The sequence below is a fragment of the Hemicordylus capensis genome, chromosome 13 (assembly GCF_027244095.1).
Source record: "Hemicordylus capensis ecotype Gifberg chromosome 13, rHemCap1.1.pri, whole genome shotgun sequence".
Taxonomy (NCBI): domain Eukaryota; kingdom Metazoa; phylum Chordata; class Lepidosauria; order Squamata; family Cordylidae; genus Hemicordylus; species Hemicordylus capensis.
This window is the reverse complement of record NC_069669.1, coordinates 21,838,034-21,859,563: the sequence shown is the minus strand read 5'-3', so window position 1 is coordinate 21,859,563 and position 21,530 is coordinate 21,838,034. Positions and strand designations below refer to the sequence as shown.

Genomic DNA, 21,530 nt, shown 5'->3' with positions numbered 1-21,530 from the left:
GCAGCTGTCTGCTAAAAATGATCGAAGGTGCTAGTTCTGCAAACCATTTGGAGAGGGTTTCCATGAGGACTACACCAAAACCAAAAAAAAATTTATATACCGCTTCTCAACAAAAGCTGCCAAAGCGGTTTACATAGATAAATAAGATAGATCCCTCTTCCCAAATATAAGATAGACACTAGCAATGTTCCCTGGAGGTAGGAGAAGAGAGCTGGTCTTGTGGTAGCAAGCATGACACGTCTCCTTAGCTAAGCAGGGTCTGCCCTGGTTTGCATTTGAATGGGAGACGTGTGAACACTGTAAGATATTCCCTTCAGGGGATAGAGCTGCTCTGAGAAGAGCAGAAGGTTTCAAGTTCACTCTGGCTTCTTCAAGATAGGGCTGAACGAGATTCCTGCCTGCAACCTTGGAGAAGCTGCTGCCAGTCTGTATAGACAATACTGAGCTAGGTAGACCAGTGGCCGTACTCAGTATATGGCAGCTTCCTATGTTCCTGTGCCCTAATTAAATTGACACGTTCCCAAACAACTCTTCCGCTTAGCACTGCGCATGCGTCTAGAAGCCTGGCGTGGGAACAAAGAGCTACGCTTTTCCCAGCTCTCTAATGACACTTGTGGTTCCCAATTGCAGTGCGTGGCAGCTTCCATTTGCAGGGCACGAGTGGCGGAAATGCACGTGAACTCGGGTAAAAATCCCAGGCAGGCAAGAGACTAAAGGCTCCTTTTCGTGGCAATAATATGAAATCGTTTAAAAGCACAAGAGCTTGCTTAAAAAAACTGTGACCTCTGCCAGGGAAAAAAAAAGTCATTTCTAGCTTTTTGTGTGTTTGGATATACATAAGTCTATCCAATTGATTAGCAAAAAGCATTGCAGCGAAAGCGAACGCGAACGATCCCCTAATCCTGCCTAGCAGCTTCATTCCCAGTGACGAACTTTATCTTTAATTTAAAGATTTAAAATGTGATTCAAGTGACGAACCAGGCAGGGATGCCGACCGCGAACCGGAAGTGAGAGGCGAAGACACTCCCGCGCCCTCTTTGGGCGAGAAGCACCGAGCTCTTCACTGCGCATGCTCCTGCTGCTCCTCTTCCTGCTGCCCCCTCCCTCAGCACCAACGGTCGCCGGCGCGTGCAGGCTCAGCGCGCATGCGGTGGCGAAGGTGACGGGCAGGTGCCAGATCACGCCCCCGCGGGGCGGGCGTGATGGCGTCATGACGTTGGGTTCCCAGTCGGTGACCTGCTTGGAGCGAGCGAGGCGACGCGAGCAGCAGCAGGTGCGGGGAAGGGAAGGGAAGGGAAGGGGAGGGCTCGGCAGGGGGCGCTGTGGGGTGAGGGGGGCACCCGCAGTGACCGCCCCCCTGGCCGTGGGGGGGCTGCCCCCAGGTGTGAGGAAGGGGCTGCCTGGGGGCATTCGCTGCAAAGGGGGGCAGAGCAGGACACATGTGTGGGTGGCAAGCCCCCCCCACCCTGAGGGGACCCCAGCCCCCCTGGAGCTGCCTTGCTCCCCCACAGGCGAGGCGTCCAAGCACAGCCCCACTCGAGTGTGGGGGCACCACATAGCAGGGGGTCCCTCCCCCAGGGCCCTGCTCCTTCGAGAAAGCCCTCGCTTTATTTTATTATTGTTATTATATTTTGAAGGAGGTATTGCATTGTGGGAGGAGGAGAAGAGCCGGGCTCAACAGTGGTGGCACCAGAAAACATTGGGGGGAGGATAGCAGGGGCGAAGCGCATGTATGGCTGAGCCAGCAGTCACTCACACCTTAGAGCTCTGGAACAGGAAGGGGTGGGCGGTGGGGGGCAGCTTGCCACTCTCTGTGGGGAGCGCTTGCCCACCCACGCCCCCCTCGGGAGCTGCTCTTGAAGCCCTGCCCTGTGTGTGGGTGGAGTCCAGCCAGCTCGTGGACACTTTGGGCAGGGTGGTTACGGTTCTTTACATTCTGCTTTTTCCAGCAACTGCTAAGTCATACATAACCATGTTTATGGCAGCTGGCCAGTATACAAAATCCACCATGTAACAGGAAAACAAATCCTGTATGTTGAATTTTAAAAAGCATTGCAGATTATTACAAAAATCTTGATGCTGGGGAAGTACCAAAAGAGCAGCAACAGAAGGAGCCTGCCACAGCACACGCCATGGAGCCTTGTTGCCCCTTTAAAAATGGTTATTGATAATGTTGTTATGAATATTTACCTTTTGCTTTCTAAAAGCAGAAGGTTCTGAAAGCCGTTTACACAGCAAACAGAGAAGATGGCTTCCCAGTCCCAAATGCATACCTTTTGTTATGTAAACTGCTTTGAGAATTTTGTTGTTGAAAAGTGGTATATAAATATTACAGATGATGATGATGATGATAAACAGAGTTGCCAGCCCTCTCATGTTGGCCTAGCCCTGGAGTCTCCAGGAATGCACACACTTATCTTCAGGATAAATGGGAGCAATCCTGGAAATGTTCATGGCTTGAAGTTGTGAAAAACATTGGTGGGAGATTATCCGGGTTTCCAGGCAGAGCTGGCAATCCTAATCCTAAAGGGGGTTTACAGCATAATGGAGACACTATCAACAGCCACTGGGAGGCATGCCATGCTACACTGAAAAGGGATAGTGGTTCTCCCTTTGCTGAATATAACAGGGACATCACTTTAAAAGGTCTTTTTGTCCTGTTAGCAGAGGTTGAACTTGCTGCACAGTCCTAAGCATGTTTACCAGGGAGTAAGCCCCATTAAGCTCAGTGGGGCTGGATTTTAGTAAACGTGCACTGGAGCACGCTTATTGTGGTATTAGCTTTCATGGGCTTATGAAGTGGGCTTTCTGAATGCTTCCGTCACAACAATAAGGCTGTTAACCTTTAAGGTGGCACAAGACTCATCTGGCCTGATCCAGTGAGTGCTTACTCTAAAGTAAGTCCCTGAGTTCTAAGTTGGGGTGCATTGGATTGCAGCTTTTAGTCTGTTAACCACAATTATAGCCAAGAGTCTTGTGGCACCTTAAAGATGAACAGACTTATTGTGGTCGCAGCAGCTTTTGTGGACTAGAGCCCACTTCATCAGCCTGTGAAAGCTTCTGCCAGTATAAATCCCTTAATCTTTAAGATGCCACAAGGCTCTTTGTTGTTTTATGGTATGTGTAAGTGCAGAAGCTGACGCTGGGGGAGGTTCTCTTAAGGCAGTGAGACTTCTGTGGAGCTGTTTGAAACAGGTTGTAAAGCTGAGGCAGCAGCATGCGAATCTAGGTTGTTGGAGACTGCTTGGGAGGGCAAGGAGGAGAAAGCAGCAGGGAGGGGACTGATCCCAATGTGTGTGTAAGAGGAAGGGAGGCTTCGAGACGTTGGATAGGAGTGAAATTGGGTATATAGGTTGCGCTGTGTCCTTAGATCTAAATTGAGGGAGGAGCCATTGGTGGCGGCGCACAGACCTGAAGGGTTTTGCAGGAGATCTGCTCAGGCAGGAGAGGAGTGCTTGTGAGAATCAGCAGTGTTTGTACATTTTCCCACAGGAGGTGTCGCAGCAGCAGGGTCTCCACCATGCCTGGGATGGTGATGTTTGGGAGGCGCTGGGCCATAGGCAGTGATGATTTTGTCTTCCCGGGAGCCTTTGAACTCTTCATCAGGGTGATCTGGTAAGAACTTGGGATGTGTGGCCAGTAGTGGGTTAAATGCTACACAAAAGAAACGTCAGCAGTGCTTCATTTCTGAAAATGAAGGGGAAGATGCACCCTCTGAGCTGGAACCCCCCCCGCCCTTAACCTGTGTTGTGTGGAGCCTTGGTTGTGGCTGCTTAATGGTAAGGAGGAAACCCTTCTCTATGTGCACAGAAGCATGTCTCCCAATTCTTCATGTTTCACTGTAAATCCTGGCCAGGGATCCACAAATTCAGGCTTAGCTCACTAAAGTAAAGTAAAGTTGTGCCATTGAGTTGGTGTCAACTCCTGGCAACCACAGAGCCCTGTGGCTTTCCTTGGTAGAATGCAGGAGGGGTTTATCACTAGCCATCCATTATTTGCAGTTGCCAGCAATCCCCTCTCTTCCCCCAGATCCTTTTCTGGCAGACAGGGCTTAGGAGAGAAGTGGGTCTTCCATCATTTGCACAGGGATATGAAGGTGGTAAGCAACAGTGGGAGCCCTCTTCTGCTGCTCCAAAAGGATCCCTGCCGTTGCTTACCTTCTCAAAACTGGCCGTGGAAATGAGACCAAGCAGCGTATTTCTCCAGATTTCAGCCACTCTTGAAGATGGGTTACTAGAGCAGTGTTAGGCAGCAGGTAGTCCTATATCCAGGCACATTTGAGCTCATGTCTGCAGGTCTTCCGAGGCAAGCGCCTGTTAGTTCAAGCTGAGAACAAAGCTGCTTACACTATAGTGTTCTGGGGCAAGTTACTTTAACTTGCAACGAGTAGCTTTTGCTCCCCTGTAAAAAAACAATAATACAAATATCCATGATTACAGGCCTTCACAAACATTCTCAGGATCTAGGAACCAGCCCAACAGTTTAGGAAACAGTATGCTTGACAAAATTACTGCATTTAGGGGCCGACATTGGTCGGGGTGTGTGCAGAGGGTAAATGGGCTTCTCTTTGTCCCCTTTACTGGGAAAACATACTTGGAACAGAAGCAGGGCCACTTGGGACAAATACAGATTTAATAATAATAATAATAATGTTTGTTTGTTTGTTTGTTTACATTTTATATTCCGCTCTTCCTCCAAGGAGCCTAGAGTTCCACATACTTAGGTTTTTCCTCACAACAACCTTGTGAAGTAGGTTAGGCTGAGAGAGAAGTGACTGTCCCAGAGTCACCCAGCAAGTCTCATAGCTGAATGGGGATTTGAACTTGGGTCTCTCCAGTTCTGTTCCAGCACTCTAACCACTACACCTTGCTGGCTAATTCTACCTCAGAATATCTTAGTCTAGGCTGCAGGGTTGAATTTCTAGGTGCCATGACTCCCTGGAACCTGGGATTTGTCAAGCCTTGGGTTAGAGTATAGCTTTAATTATATTAGAGCAGTTAGTGTGGTTTTTGGATTTATTTCCAAAGTAGTTGATGTGGAAGGTGGTGGGGAGTATAATTGAAAAATACTCTTCAAGAGAGAGCCAATACAATATTAGGGAATATTGTTATTACTGGCAGGGGGAAGTATTAAAGAATAATTGTTTGTCATTTGAAATTAATACTAAGTTAACTTCATAAATTAATACCAAAAAAAGGAAAAATAATTCAATGCAGGCCGGAAGCAATATTTCAACAGCATTGTTTAGAATACAGCTTATGTATTTTATTACATGGGAAAATGCATTCTACAGGGTGGCAATCCCTGTCTCTCCAGTCTGAGTTAAGTGGTTGTGTAATGTTAATTAGTTGTTGCTACTCAGCAGATGGTTTCAGTGAAACTGTCAAGGAGGAAGGATTCATTTAAATGGCTGGGGACATTTTGAATGATGGGTGCTGCTGAGGAAGGCCTGTTCTGCTTTATTTTGTCGGTTTTGTTGTAGTTAACAATGTTGTCGTCCAGTGAGAGCCATCTTCCAGTTCAATTAGTCTAGAGCTGGAGAACTTCTCTTCCTGTTTTCATTATGAATTTCTAAGTGAGACTCTGGGATGAATCTCAGGCAAGCCAAGTGTTTCTTCCTTGTTGACACTTTGTTTGTTTGTTTGTTTGTTTAATGCGTGTGTGTTTTTGCCTTCCCACAGGTGGATTGGAATTCTGGTCTTGTATTCTGTGCACAAAGGACAGTTTAACTGTGCCGGAGGAGGGCTGTTGCATAGCTACCTCCTCGTCCTCCTCATTCTCCTCGCAGCCATCATATGTGCTTTATCTTCCATATTGTACATCAGCATGCAGGGTCAGTGGCATTCTCCGCTCAGTTATGATTACAATAAAAATTGGTTGCTTATTTAGCCGAGGTACCCAAAGAAAAAGGCATGCTCCTCCAGACTGCTCTGTGGACATGGCCAGTAACTACACTCGATGCCTAGCAGTGTAAACATGTTGCTGGCAGAGAACTATCTTGTCTTAAATGCATTGCATGTTGTCTAGTGCAATATTTAGAAATGTAGCTGCTTGCTTGTTATTGGTAACTAGCTGATCCCGCACAGAGCATCTGCGTGGTAGTACACTCCCTCCACTTTCAGCCCACTCCATCACCCACCCAGCCTTCTTCCCCACTCCCCTCCCCCCCAGCCTTCTACCCCAGTCCCCAGAGCATTTGTGCTGCAGTACTCTCTCCCCACCCTCTGCCCCAGTCTCCCCTCCCTCACAGCCTTCTGTCCCACTCTCCTCCCCCACCAGCCTCCCACTCCCACTCCCCACCAGCCTCCTTTTCCTGGCGGTCCAGCCGCCTCCTCACTCTGCTGCCTCCCCACCGCGGCCGGGCCTTGGTTCTCCCCCCAGCCCCAGTCTTCTCTCTCCCTGCTTTCCTTTCCGCTTTCCGCCAATTGCCACCAAACTCCTTGCCGCTTTCCTACTTTCCTCTCCACTTTGCCAGTCAGGGTAGACCAGGCCTGCTCAACTTTAGCCCTCCTGTAGATGTTGGCCTACAGCTGCCAGAATCCATGACTATTGGCCACTATAGCTGGGTATTATGGGAACTGTAGTCCAAAACCAGCTAGGGGGGCAAAGTTGAGTAGGCCTGACCGGTAGACAATCCTGAACGAGATGAACCAAAGGTCTGACTCAATGTAAGGCAACTTCCTATTTTCTTATGACTAAGAGGAAGCTCACCATGGGGTTCTCAAACTTGGATCCCCAGATGTTATTGGCCCACTATACTCCCATCATGCCCAGCCACTCCCATCATTCCCAGCCACAGTATCTGTGGCTTGATGTACTAGGCCAATTGTAGTTGGCCAACAACATCTGGGGAGGGATCCAAGTTTGAGAACTTTGGAGCTAACCTATTTATTTCTACTCAGCATTTGCCCAAATAACACCTCCCTGCTTGCAATCAAATGCTTCCCAACAATCCAAACTTTCGTTTTTGCCTCAGCTGAATGTTTAAAATGACAACACACTGTTTAATGTTCCACACAGTGTAAATTATGGTGTCTGATTGAGTGTTGCATGACATCAGCACAGTCAGTACCTGAGGGTTCTTCGAGAGAGAGCTTCCCATAATAAGCCACGTAGAGATAGTTGTTGTGCAAGGGTGACAAGGAACTCACGTGCCCATCTTGTGTCTTCCAATCTGCACCGACTATATAATTTAACATCCGTATGATGCAGCTTTCAGAGCTGAACTACGCCTAGAAGGTGACATTTGCGTCTGCTTTTTTTGCGGGGGAGGTGGGGGGCTTGGGTTGTAGTATTCAGTGTAGTTGTGCATGCAGAGCAGCTGTACTTGTGCTTTCATTATATTTATGTCCTGCTCTTCAGCCAAGATTGACTCCCAGAGCAGCTTCTAGTTGGACGCCACACAAAGAGGCAAGATATTAAGGGGCTTGTTTTGTATGGCTGATTCTTTTGGCCCCTGGTGGTTGATGACACAGGCCATGCTCTTCCCTTCAAGGAGAAGAGGGGGGTAAAGGTGCTGCCGGTTGGCTTACTTTAAAGAGTGGCGGTTGGAATAGCAGCAGACGTGCGGAATAGACTTTTACAGCATCTCACCCTCCCCAGTTGCAGAACAGCCGTCACATGTGTTATTTTTCCTGAGGTTTTATTAGATTGGCTTGTTGTTCATTTAATCATGTCTGGGGTGACTTGTTTTTGGACTACAACATCCATCATTCCCAGCCACAGTGGCTGAAGGCTGGAGACGATGGAAGCTGTAGTCCCAATGTGCTGTAATGCCCCTCAGAAATCATAAAACCCTCCAGGAATCCTTCCTTGCAACCTGCGCTCTGACTGCAACCCTAACCCTTTTCAGGAACCATTTCTAACCCTGGGCCAAGGAAATCTCTTCCTAAATTGCTGTACCTGCGTCTGGCCCTCTACTTGCCGGAACTGGTCTGGGCTGTTGTGGGAGTGATATGGGTGTCCGATAGCAGCGTATCTTGTGAAAGGACTATGATAAATGCCGTATTTGGAACAGTCATTGCCAGGTAAGAATATTCAGCCCTCTTTGCCAGTGGGGCAATAAATAAATAAATCTTCTAAAGCGTTCAGTGGTGCAGCATCTGCTTTGTCCTCAGAAGGGCCCCGATTCACTCCCTGGCAGCATCTCCAGGTAGGGCTGGGAAACAGTCCTGCCTGAAACCTTGGAGAGCTGCTGCCAGTCAGTCTAGAGATGGTCCGGGGCTAGAGAGACCAAGGGTCTGGTCCTGACTTAAGGCAGCTTCCTATGTTCCTAACCTGGGAATTTGGGGGTAGTGGGGTTCTTGAACACGATGTGGAAAGTCGGAGGTTGTGTTTCTGCTGCCCAACACTGAGCCGTGGGCCCTCTGTTCTGCTCGGCAGCTGGGTGATCATTGTCTTCACTGTTGCGGCCGTTGTCATTGTGTTTGATCCACTTGGCGGGAAAAAGACGCTGTATGTTGCCAGTTGTGGCAACCGCAACATGGAGAGCAGCCAGTCCGGCCAGCTGTTCTACAATGTCAGGAAGACGGCGACTCGCGTGTGGGAGAAAAGGATCCGCTTGCTGTGTTGTTGCATCGTCCAAGACGACGACCACCGAGTGGCTTTTACAAGCATCGCTGAGCTTTTCCGTGCCTACTTCTCAGTAAGAAAGAAATGCTTGGGGGCTGGTGGTGGTGGTGTCATTTTTCATTTAATGTATTTTTGCTTGTGTTTAATCTGAATTCCAGCTAAAGCCAACACTCCTCCCAAGCAGGATATGCCCTGGGCAGCCCAACTCCAGCCCTCCTGCTGTTTTGGGATTACAGCTCCCATCATCCCGAGTCAAAATGGCCAAGAGTCAGGGATTAGGGTCGTAGTCAACATCTGCAGGAGGGCCACAGTTGTGCAGCCTGCCCTTATAGAGATATTCTGTAATTTATGAAAAATCTCAACAAAAAGGGGGTCTATTTTCACTTGGGACTTAGATGGATCCTGTTGTAATGAGTTTTCTTAAAAATAAAAACATCTCATATGCAAAAGAAATCTCCCATTAGGATAATTTTTGATGTATTTTCTACTGTTATAGGAGCATTTGACAATTACCTGAGAATATGAAGAACTTAGAGTTGATGCCTGTTGCAGAGTCAACCTTTTTCAAAGCAATTTATCCTGCCTTTGGGATGCACATGCTTTCTGAAAAAGGACAATTACTGTACAGGAGAACCTCATTATTCGTGGGGGTTCCGTTCCTCAGCTACTGCTGTGAGTAACGAGTCATTATTGCTATGGGGAAAGGTTCCTAGGTGGAGGGAAAATGGGGGAAAACATTTTTTAAAATGGCAAAATAACCCCCCCAAAACCTACTGTGGCATGCTCTGTGGGGACTATACGTGCTCAGGAATGCCTCCAAATGCCTTGCAAAACCACAAAAAATTGCAGACGTGAGGAGTAAAAAAAGGTCTGTTTTTGCAAGGAAAGGAAGCAACCCTAAGACAAAATGGTGGGCAGAAATGACCTCCATGGTCACTTTTGGCCCTCTAGGACCTGCAGATATGTGGGTTTTAACCCCTTGGTATCTGCGGATACTGAAAAAGGGTGTCAATGAGACACTCTGCAGATACGTTGAACCACGAATAACAAGGTTCTCCTGTATGTTCTTTTTGTAGAACATGAGAGATTGGGCTTATGCAACTTCAATTCCATAAAATGCAGATGCTTCCCAAAGTATTACTCTTCAGTAAATTCTAGATGTTGGTGCTAAAGGTTTCTGAGTCCTAATGATTTTTTCTTATGTTTGGAAATGTTTTCTTGTTTAACGGTTATTTTTATACTACACATTTCAGCCAAGATTGGCTGCCAAAACAACGTTCAGAAATTGAAATCCGATGCAGAAGTGCAGTACATGCGTGGGGTAGTCCCTCTGTTCTGTGGCAGCTGGTGGTACAGTCCAAGTCCCCCTATCTTTCCTCCAGAGGAAGGAAGCGGAAGAAGCTACTGGTGGCAGAGACTCTGCCTCTCTTTTCGTTCACAACACCATGCAGAAGTACTGAAATGAGTCCCTGAGTTTACTTAGGAAAGGATCCATTGCTTTCTTTGCAGGACACTGACCTGGTGCCTAGTGATGTAGCAGCAGGTCTGACTCTGCTCCACCAAGAGCAAGACAAGGTTGAGAATTGCCCAAAGGAGCCAGAGGAAGTTCTGATTCAGTCCCCGACTTCTCCCATGGTAAGCCATGTTGGTTGCAAACCAAGCCAATGGACTGGCCACGGCACAGTGCTGCTAGTATGTTACAGGATTCACCATGGAGTGATCTAAGAAGTTTGCTTATTGGGTGCAATATGTAGAGGCCCTAGCGTCAGGGTCAGGGTTAGGTGGTGCTTTTCAGATGCGTAATGGGCTGGTAGAAACAAACCAGAATTCATGTGTGGGGGATATTTGGCCAGGTCATTGAGCTTCTTATCCATGAGTCTAATAAACCATTTTCGCCTAATCTGAATTCAGCCCAATCCATTCACTACCTCATTTAGAACTGAGCGTTTGCTTCAGCACGTTGAAAGAGAACAAGGCAGCACCGTGACCTTGTGGTTGTCTGCAGCATCCCCAGTGACATTGCATCATGGACTGGGGCTCTTCCATAGGCCTTTGCTCAGTGACTAGCTGGACAGGAGAGACAGGCTGAACCTGCCTCGGGAAGGGATTTCACAAACTAGGCAGAAGGCCCTGACTCTCAGGATTACCCACCAGACCTCAGATGGTGGAGAAACTCAGTGGTCCCTCTAACAGGGATCCCCAGCTGTTGTGGACTACAACTCCCATCATCTCCAGCTGCAATGCCCTTTGGCTGGGGATGATGGGAGCAGTGCTCAACAGCATCCTGTCACAGGGAACACTAGTGGAGATAGATCTGTAAAATGTTCCCCCACCTAGAAATGAAGTTTACACGTATTTGGTGATGTGAAAGGCCAAGGAATAAGGGTTCTAGTAAAAAAGGAAGAAATTCAGATAAGTAACGGTCAAGGGTAACCTGTTTGAAGGATTTTGTTGTGGGGAAATGGGTGTTGGAGTGGTAGAGAGAGGGTGGGAGGGGTGGCTAGTTCTCCAAGGCCTGGGCACCTCAGCTAGCTGAAAACGATTGTATTCCTCTTTACCAGTGGTAAGCACTATAAATTACTTTTATATTGTTAACTGAATAATAGTGCCTAGACATTTTTCCGTGGGTTACTAAGACAAATAGTTCTGGAGGGCCTAGATATAAGTTAACTATGCTTCTGCTGGGGATACTAACTGTACTCCAATAGAGAAAAATGAATGACCGAAGGTGGTAGTAATTTCTGACACAACACCCATGTGATAAGACGACATGTTCTGCACTGAGGGGATTTTTAAGAGTAGCAGACGGCACTCAGAGGCATTCTTTTGTAAGCACACATGATTAAGAACACTGCCATGATGCCATCGATTATAATGGGTGCTATAAAGTGTGAATGGTCCCTTCCTCTTTCCTCAGGCTGATGATCTGGATACAGAACTGGAAAATGCTGCCCACTACATGAAATTTGCTGCGGCTGCTTATGGGTGGCCCTACTACATAATGGCGAACCCGTTTACAGCACTCTGTAAGCTTAAAGGTGACTGGTAGGTTGGCACACTGTCTAAAAAGTACCGCACCTTGGTCTTTGAACGTGCCTGTTGGCATCAACATCCGGAAAGGAATAGCCTTTGAGAAAGGAGCGTCACTGGCCCAGCCCATTAGAAACCATATTTAAGCAACATAAATCAAGCTTCAAATATGAACCTTGCCTTTTAAATGACTAACTAGTGGTTTTATACCTTAAAAGTCTAAAAAACAATATAGAGAAGAAACGCCTCTATTTGGCTAGGGTTGCAGGCTTGTAAATACTGATCCCTAGCTAGGAAGAATGCCTCCAAAATGTCCGTTGATTGCTTTCCATGCCAAGAACCAAGGTTGTAACTCACTATGTTTTGCTATATTGGAATGATTCTGCCAAGTAATTATCCCTTCCTTAGAAGTGCTTTTCCTTCCCTGTTGCAGTTCAACCATGGGAAGCAGTCCCATAAGTCACCTTCGTGTCAGAAAAAGATAACGGGGGAGGAGCAGTACCCAACTACTTCATGGGCCCTGCTGAGCTGCTCCCAGATCTTCTCAGCACACGTCTCTGTGGCATGATGTGTGATGTCTGTATTAAGTACGTTTCCAGACACAAGTGACCCTAAACCATCATGTGTAATTGAAATGTGGGAAGCAGCTCTTTACGAAAGAGAAAGACAAATCTTGTGGCCTGTGTAGATGTGCGCCAAGTAAAACAAACTCACACAACCTTTGTCCATTCCACACATGCAGTGAAGATAAGACCTCCCCTCCTCCAGCTCCCCCACTCGCATCCATCTGAAGGTTCCCCTCCTCCTCCCCCTCCTTCTCCAGATGATTCTGCCCTTTCTCTGTTGCTGCCCCTGACTCCCGCAACTGCCTCACAGTACTCCATGATGCACGCTTGCTTGCTTGCTTGCTTGCTTGCTTCCTTCAAATCCTTCCTTGAAACTGTCTGGTTTGTCAAGTCTTGCTACTCTGCAACCAAGCCTGTATATGTCAGCCCGAAACAAATGCTCTGTTCTCTGTTTATCCCTGCCTCTGTCTCTCTCTCCTCCTCTTGTGTCTCCCCTGTGTCGAATTCTAGATTATAAACTCTTCAGGGTCCCCTTTTACTGATGGTGCTGTCTAAATTGGACCTCTTCCCTCCTTGCTTCTTTGCCACAGCAAACTTCACTCTGTGTTCCTTATGTATGTTCATGAGAGGCTTCTGTACTCAAAGGGTATCTAACCAGTTTGAATTTGCAAGTGATGTTTTCTTCCCCTCCCCTCACCCCTTCTGACTTTCAAGTTGTAGAAACAGCCCAACAGAGACCGATATCATTGGGGCAGACCGTCTTAACATGCACTTCGGGTCCATCTTGAAAATAACGGGGCTGCAGTACAGAGACTTCATTCACATCAGTTTCCACAATAAAGTAAGCAGTTGGAAGAAAAACTTAGCTTGATTCTAAATGATTTTCCGAGATGGTTCTGGAAACAATGTTTTGTGGGGTTTTGTGTGTGACAATGAATAGTTTGGCCTATCCAAACTACCAAATGTCTACCAAATATTGCAACACAGAAACCTTGGTGTTTTGTAGGCAACAGGGTTGAATCAGTGTTGCTTTTGGCTGTGCTTAAACTTTGTAACATAATGGATGTGAAATACAATTATATTTTCAAAATACAAAATTTCAAGGATCGCTCACCTGAATTGGTGACACAACAGGTTTAAATGTCCCACTCCACAGAAAGTGTGATTGACCTGTGGAACACCCTGCCACAGGATGGTATAATGGTCACCAGCATAAACTGCTTTTAAAAAGGATTAGATAGATCCTTTCATGGTTACTAACTTGGAAGCCAAAAGGGCAGCCTCCATATTCAGAAATGCTCCCTTGCATCTGCCAGTCAGAGAGGAACTTGTGTGTGTTGCTTACAAACCTCCTTTGAAGCATCTGACTAGAACAGAAGACCTGGATGACTGGCTTGATCTGGCGTGGCAAATCTCATGCTTTGTTCTCCTTGTCTGCTCAGATCTTTGAGATCCCCTTCTTTGTTGCATTGGATCACAAAAAAGAGGCTATCGTGGTAGCTGTGAGAGGAACTTTGTCGTTTGAGGTAACAGCACTACTGCTATTAATGTCTTGTTAATCTAAGGTCATTCACATACATGACACTTTATAAGTAATGAGAAAACCAGTCTCTGTCTCAGTGGGCTCACACTCTAAAAAGGTAGACCTCCTTTGGCCTTCAGGTTTGGCAGCGAAGGATCAGAGAGTGTTCATTCTGACATCCTGAGTCAGTCACATGATTGAGGGATCTTGATGGGACTCTAACGATTTCGGCTGTAGAATGAATGAAAAGCTTGTCGAAGAAAGCTCTAGCTTTGATACATGCATCTGTCCATCTGTGCCACCAGGCAGGAGGCTTCTGACTCCCAGTGGCAGCAGGGGAGCAGCAGCAGGAGAGGGGGCCTGCCTTCACCTCTTGCCGGGGGGCTTCTCAGAGGGATCTGGTGGGCCACGGTGGGAAACAAGATGCTGGACTTGTGTACATAGACATATACAGTGTGCCCATACCCACACTCCTTGTGTCTGACTTCTGTTCCAATGGACTTGAAAGTACTGTCATATAGTTTGGGAAATTGTGTGTGTCACACATGCCATATGAGAAGCTGCGCCCCCCCCCCCCCTGCTTGCATGCACTTTGGATCAGTTTAATGCATCGAAAGACTTGTGAGTTGTGTCTCGCCCCTAGGTGCAATTCCACAGTAAAAGAGAGAAGTCTGCTGTGGCTTAATGATGTACCCACCGGAAGTGGTCGTGTTGGTGTGTGGCCGAGAGCGTGCCTGATCTATCCTCCCTTTGTTTGCCTTCAGGATATCCTCACGGATCTCTCCGCAGACACCGAGAACTTAACACTCGAAGATGTTCTGGAAAATGGTCTTGTGCACAAGGTCAGCAAGTAGGTGGTCGTGACCCAGTCATTAAAAGTGTCTGTTCTGACTGCCACAGGGCTGGCAGGCAGGTGGGCGGGCTCCAGGACCAGTAGCTTGAAGGGTACCCAAGGATGGGAGAGAGTCCTCGCCACAGCCCCTCACAAGCACTGCCTTATTTAACGTTGCATCCACATTATTATGTATTCTAAAATACTAATGGCTCACCTTGCCATCCCAAAATAGGACCCTCAAAATGACTACCCACCATTACAAAAGCAGTAAATAAAACTATACGAGCAAGGAGGCCCCCTCCACCCACAGATGTATAATTGTTCTTTGTGTACTTGATATTGAAGGTTTATGTAATGGTTGTGGGATTATTCTTCTTGGGCTTTCACTTGCTTTTTGTGCATACTTTACTTGAGTTTTAATAGTATGTTTAAAAAGACCCAATTAAGCAAATCAGAGAGCAACAGTACGTAAAATACTGCAGGCATTGCATTCTCCTCAAGCTAATGGAGAAATGATGCTCACCACAATTATATTAGCAGCCGTGGTAATTGAGCTGGATCACTGCCATGAGTGTGCTTCGTTCTTAATGTGTATCGTTTAAGCTTGCTTGAGGAAGAGGTTCTGAGGTATCCCCTCCCTTTTCTTTAAGTTACCCCATGTGTAGCTTGCTGTATCGCCTCGGGGAAGTTATTTAGGATCTTCCATAGTCTCTGGCCTTTTCCAAAATGGCACTATTGCACACACTACTCAGGCAGACAAAAGGGAGGATGTTTTTTTTAAACAGAGAACCACAGAGTACTAAAGTCCTAGATAGTCTCTACAGGGTTAGCCACTCTGGCAGTCCCACCTGACTTGAATGCAATTGATCACAACAAACCTCAGATCATCACTGAATTCATGACATGAATATCTGAGGTGGAAAATGGGAAGCTCAGCGTGCCACCTTCATGTGGTATAATTTAGAAGTGAATACAAATGTTGTGTGAAAATACCATATGCTCTGAGCTAAATGTAATGTCTGCAGTTAGCTCCAAAACTGCTCTGCTGAAAAGCATGTCTAAGCAAGCCTGTGCTTGTGGTGTCCACGGAAAACAAAGAAAGGGAGCCAGCCTGACCTCCCATAGCAAGGAGGTCCTGTGTGACCTCCAACTGCACCTCGGATGGGGTGGAACACAGAGCGGGACCCCCTCTGAAAATGGGAGTGTCCTCCTCCTCCCCTCCCCCTTATATAATGTTCTCAAAGCAGTTTACATACAAAAATAAATAGTAAGGAAGAAGGTTCTCAGTTGCAAAAGGGCTCACAATCTAAAAATAAGCATAAGAGTTCCTAGCAACAGCCACTGGAGGGATGCTGTGCTGGGGTTGGGTAGGGACATTTGCTTTCCCCCTGCTCAATAGAAGAGATTCACCAGCTTGAAAGGGGCCTCTTTGCAGGGCTGAGAAGTTTATATGGGTGAAGGCAGTCCTTTTTAGATACCCAGGGCCCTGCCTCAGTGTGTTTAAAAACAACTAAAAAAAATCTTTTTAAAGAGGCATTTTAATGTTCCACCTGTTGCTTACAGCTGGTAGGTTCTTTAGTTTTTATAATTTTAAGTAAGTTTTTAGCATTTTAAGTAACTTTTAATTTGAAACTTAAACTGTAATTCTGATTGTGGTTTTAGCTTGGATTTTTAACTCCTCTAACTGTAATTTGCTTAATTTTATTAGTCTGATTTTACATTGTAACTATTTTATAAATGTTGTGAGCTGCCCCAAGCAGTAGTATACTGGAGGGGCAAGGTATAAATATTTTAACGAACTAAAAAGACAAAACCCTGTTCAGGTCTTGAAAGGTCAAACCCAGCACTTTAAGTTGGGTATGGGAGTGATTTATTTTTACTCTACTGTTGATATTGGAATGGCTTTAATGGTTACCGTGCATGCTTTGGGGGGGATTGTTAGGAGTAGACAATACAAATAATAGGAGGACTGCACTGTGGAACTGTCGGTGGTGTGTGTCTGCCTTTTTCTCCAACGGGCACCTAGAATGACCCCTCACTGGCAGGGGAGGTTAACGGTTGTAGACAGCTTTGGAGAATGAAGCAAGTGGGGATAACCATCCTTAATTGGCCATTTACAATTGTACATGTATACATTCCACAAACACAAATGGTTTTCAAAGGGAGATGCTATTTTTGTCAACGTAAATTCCTGTCTCCTAGGGGATAATCCAGGCTGCCAACTATATTTATGGAAAGCTCATGAACGATGGGATTTTAGACCAAGCCTTCACCACTGCCCCTGTAAGTTGTCACTTCCAAACTCTTGATACGTTTCTAGCATGTGGCAATGCAGTCAGCTGCTCTCACTCCAGTGTGAAGGTGACTGGAGTTCGAGTGCCTCTAAATCTTCTCTCTTCTCACCTCTAGGAATATAAGCTAGTTGTCGTTGGCCACAGCTTAGGGGCGGGAACAGCCTCCATATTGGCAGTCATGCTGAAAAACTCTTTCCCAGCACTAAGGTGTTATGCCTTTTCTCCACCAGGGGGTTTGTTAAGGTAAGTTGCTTGTTACCTTGTTTTGCCACTTCAGGATAAACATTCATGTCCTATTTCTCAAAGTCCCAACCTAGCTTAATTCAGTGTGTTGTACTGACTTGGGGTGAGCAGTTGGCCTGATAAACGGCATTGGGGGTCTAAATTGGGGTCAGTAAGCAGAGTCCACCCTGGTTGCATATGAATGGGAGACTTGATGCGTGAGCACTGTTAAGATAGTCCCCTCAGGGGATGGAGCTGCCACTCTGGGAAGAGCAGAAGTTTCGAAGTTCCCTCCCTGGCAGCATCTCCAAGAAAGGGCTGAGAGAAATTCCTGCCTGCAACCTTGGAGAAGCTGCTGCCAGTCTGGGAAGACAATACTGAGCTAGATAGACCAAGGGTCTGACTCAGTATATGGCAGCTTCCTGTGTTCCAGTGGTAAGGACAACTGCCTTGGTTCTGGCTGCAGGTTTTTCCCTGTAGACTTCATGGACTTTTTTGGTGGGATTGCTGTCAAAACAAGCATGGCAGATTGTGATTTCCCTAGTTTATACTGTGCTCCTTTTTCTGAAACGCAGGGTCTGCTCCCCCTTCTAGCCTGGGGATGAGGCTGCAGCTCAGTGGCAGAGCACCCAGAAGGCCCTCAGTTCAATCCCTGGCAACTCTAGATAGGGAAACCCTGGAGAGCCGCTGCCAGTCTGTGTAGGCAACCCTGGGATGGATGGATTAGTGGTCTGACTCGGTATAAAGCAGCTTCTGGGGGGTGGGAAGGAGCTGTAGCTCAGTGGCAGAGCATCTGCCTTGCATGCAGAAGGTCCCCGGTTCCCTCTCTGGCAGCAGCATCTCCAGGTAGGGCTGGGGAGGAAGACTCCTGCCTGAACCCTTGGAGAGCTGTTTGCCAGCCAGCAGCACTAGTCTTGAGCTCGATGGGCCAGTGGTCTGACAGCAGCTGGTTCGGATGCAGCTAGTGGGTGTGAACACATCCCGAGTGAGCTGAAGGCAGCCCGGCACTCCCTCCGACCTGCTCCTGCTACTTTCTTCCTTGCCTCGTGCACTCAGAAAGTCTTGTTAAGCCATAGCTCTGGGCTATTCGGGTTTAGAAACCCAAATATGAAAGGAGATCAGTATTCCTTTAGCGTACTTCTAGAAAGGACTAGATCACTGCATGTCTTATGAATGCACAGTCAATTGTAAACATATTATGCAAACTGTAATGACTGGTCAATGGCCGTAATAAACTTCTACTACAGTCAATTTATTTGTGTGTTCCTTTTGTTTCTCCCTTTAAGTAAATCACTTGCAGACTACACTAAACAGTTTATTGTGTCAGTTATTCTTGGAAAGGATCTTGTTCCACGGTAAGAATACTCAACATGTGGCATTTTTGGAAGCTAATGTTTTGAGGTGGGTGGCTTAAGTAGCATTCCTCTCCTCCTCCTAATTTTGTGTTGTATATCAAACAGATTAAGTATGCCCAACATGGAAGACTTGAAGAGAAGGATCGTTAGGATAGTTGCCAACTGTAACAGACCCAAGGTAAAAACACGAAGGGATGTAAGTGTTGGGGTTGTTCAGCAGGACTCTGCCCTCCAAGTCAGTGTTTCACAAATCGTTTGAATGTGGGCTTCCCTTCGGCACGACTCCTGCCTTGCTCTTCTCCCACACCAGTAATCAGTGACACAGGTGGACTTGTGGAGATGGTTCTTACATCCAGCCTTCTGTGTCAGGATTGGTGCACTCCTCGTCCCACAGTGGTGGCATGTATTTTATTTCTTGACTAAATACCGCTCTTTACCAGAAGAGGCCAACCTGCTGGGAGGGAGTCATCCTTACTGGGGCATTATCGGGGGAGTTGGCTTCCAAGGTGGGGTGTTTCAGCTCACTGCTTTTGGAGAGGCACAGAGTGAGTCAGTGTTCCGTGGCAGCCTGGTGGAGAAATGCTGTCCTAGAGGAGACCAGTACTGGCCAGAATCCAAAGACCATCTCTTGGGAGCCCCAGGGGGCTTTGGTCATTTTTCTCAAGCAGCAGCACTAAGTCATAGCCCACTGAGTTCGTGCTGGCCCTTTGAGCTGGAGCGGCTCTGAGTCCAGACCATGGACTTCCTGGTGGGACTTGGTAGGAACCAAAGATGACTCGTGAGAGGTTAAGACAGGCTTCTTTTGATCTGGCTTTCATTGTGGGGTGGAGGCAGGAGGCAGAGTTGGTGGAGCTGAAAGAGACTTGAGTATTGCAAGTGCACCACAATTTGGGACTAGCACAAAATTCATTTGGGTGTCTATGTTCTGTTTATAACTTGCTGCAAGTGCAGGGTTCAAAAAGCAAACCCACAACAGCATCTTAAATTCTCACCGATTTCTCTCTTCCACCCTCCAGTACCAGATCCTCCTGCACGGATGCTGGTATGAAGTGTTTGGTGGAGAACCTGACAACTTCCCAACTGAACTGGATGGCAGAAACCAAGAGGCTTTGACCCAGCCTCTTCTAGCTGAAGAGAGCTTAATGGTCCACCGGTCCCCTTCTTACACTACACTAGATGATGACACGCCCTTAAATTCACCACCCCAGTATCCTCACCTGTTCTTGCCTGGGAGGATCATCCATATTGTAGAAGAAAATAGCACAAGGAGGTAAGGGATTCTTTCCTATCAGTACACTGCACATGTGCTCCTTGTCTCTCTTTGCCCCATTTAACATTCAGATGACATTGCAGCGTCAGACGGGTCATGTCAGCACACACAGGTGAGTTCCCTCATCCCACTGCAGGAGTTGGCGGTACTCCGTCCAGTTTCCTTGCCTGCTATTAAACTTGATCATGCATCCATAAAGATCGGGACATTCACATCTTGGCTTGCTATGAAAGCTGAACCGTGACGTGTGCGCTCTCAACTGTCCTACTGACATGTTGTCTTCTTTCAGGTGGTGCTCTTCGGATGTCAAATATACTGCCAGCTGGTCAAAAGAAACGGCCTTTGGCACTATTTTAATAAGCCCCAAGATGATAACTGACCATATGCCAGAAATCCTCCTCAAAGCTCTGAATAGCTTGGCTCAGGAAAGCGTCTCTTGCCTTTCCTGTCGAGCACAAGGAGACTTCTCCACGAACATTGTATAAGCAGAGACCGAGGCAGACAGCAGCATGTCGACCGTTTTCAAGTGTTCAGGAGAGCAGCCTTTTCGTACTTCAGTATCTTACATTATGCCCAAAATATAAGCCAGGGGTGTGGCTTAGTGATTATCGGGAGGAATGAAGAGACCCTTCATTGTGCAGAGGTTCCTCTCGGTGACTCCGCTTTACCGGGTAATGAACTGCTTCACCTTAATAGGAGCCAGTTATGCGTTTCAACCAGTTCTGTCAAGGGGGCAGCTGGAACAGAGAACCAGTGTAATGGGAAGGAAGGCATCAGGGCGCCACGCTTTATGTCCAGCTCTGCCACTGATGTCTCGTAGGCCCTCTTGGAAGAAGGCATGTCACTTCATGAGGTCTCCGTTTCCTATAGCAGAGCTGGCTAGAACTCCAGGCTTAGAAAATACTTGTAAATTCACAAGTAGTAACAGCTTTGACAAAGGAAGGTATTAGAACTGAAGACAACTGTACCCCCTATTGGGTATGTGAAGACCCCAGAGAGGTAAGGTGGACCTTCACTGCCAACTGTGTTGCACTACTCTTAACTTAGATCTATCTGTGGTTTTCTTTCCTGTTGAAGGAAGCTTGCATTTTAGACACCTTTTGTAGGCTTAAATGCTGCTTGGATACATGTGCAATACTTGTCTTTTTGTTTACATTTCTTCAACCCTGCTGAATGTGCATTTAACTCTAGATGGGTTAACATCCCGATTTGGTTTTTAATGATTATGACTCCATGTTGCTCTTTCTTCAGTAGTAGAGTCTTGAACAATCCAATCATTTGGACTGGCTCCATCAATGCTTTGTGTATGTGGTTTTTTTAAAAAGACCTATCTGTAATTATGTATAGTTAAATTGATTGTGTAGCACAGTGTCGGCAAGATGAAGTTTGTTTATTCAATCCACCTTTGCAATGCCATTTTTCAATGACAGCATTTGTTCATATTCCTAGTTTTTAATCTTAAATGGAGACCACCACTCAATTTATTGGCTTTCTGTTATGCTTAGGGAAAGTTGCAGGCTGTGGAGAACCTGTGTATTATCAACATTGCTGTACTTGCCTTTGTGCTGGAGGTGAATCAGGTTTCCTGTAGCTGGCCACTTGTGTCTACTCATTTGCCCCCTGAGCAGCAGACGACTGCTTTTACACAAAAGGAGAGATGGCAGGTGGTTTGGTCATGTCAGCAACAAGCCTTCTAAGGGGGGAAAGTTTACAGGACTGACTAACAAAGAATTGGGGGAGTGGAAGGGTAGAATGGTTTCCTAGAAGAACACACACACACACGCTAATAAATTGCAGGAGTTATTTCTTAATTGCTGCAAAATGCCTGTGAGCCAGCCAGATACACAGCAAAAAAGGTTGAAACT

General features: G+C 46.7%; 1 protein-coding gene across 4 annotated transcripts; it reads left to right on the top strand.

The window, feature by feature from the left end:
- Positions 1-1,108: 1,108 nt before the first annotated feature.
- On the top strand, positions 1,109-21,145 carry DAGLB (diacylglycerol lipase beta). 4 transcript variants are annotated; one of them, XM_053275931.1, is made up of 16 exons: positions 1,113-1,273; positions 3,493-3,615; positions 5,682-5,833; positions 7,853-8,027; positions 8,383-8,644; positions 10,081-10,206; positions 11,489-11,616; positions 12,882-13,008; positions 13,610-13,693; positions 14,454-14,531; positions 16,727-16,807; positions 16,934-17,061; positions 18,327-18,395; positions 18,501-18,573; positions 19,412-19,665; positions 19,955-21,145. In XM_053275931.1, the coding sequence occupies exons 2-16, from the start codon at positions 3,521-3,523 to the stop codon at positions 20,148-20,150; spliced, it is 2,028 nt and encodes a 675-aa protein (XP_053131906.1). In that variant the 5' UTR covers positions 1,113-1,273; positions 3,493-3,520; the 3' UTR covers positions 20,151-21,145. The 4 variants fall into 4 exon arrangements, with proteins under 4 accessions (XP_053131909.1, XP_053131906.1, XP_053131907.1 ...); XM_053275932.1 differs by lacking the exon at positions 1,113-1,273 and having other exon boundaries at positions 2,326-3,615; XM_053275933.1 differs by lacking the exons at positions 1,113-1,273; positions 5,682-5,833 and having other exon boundaries at positions 2,328-3,615.
- The last annotated feature ends 385 nt before the right edge of the window (positions 21,146-21,530 follow it).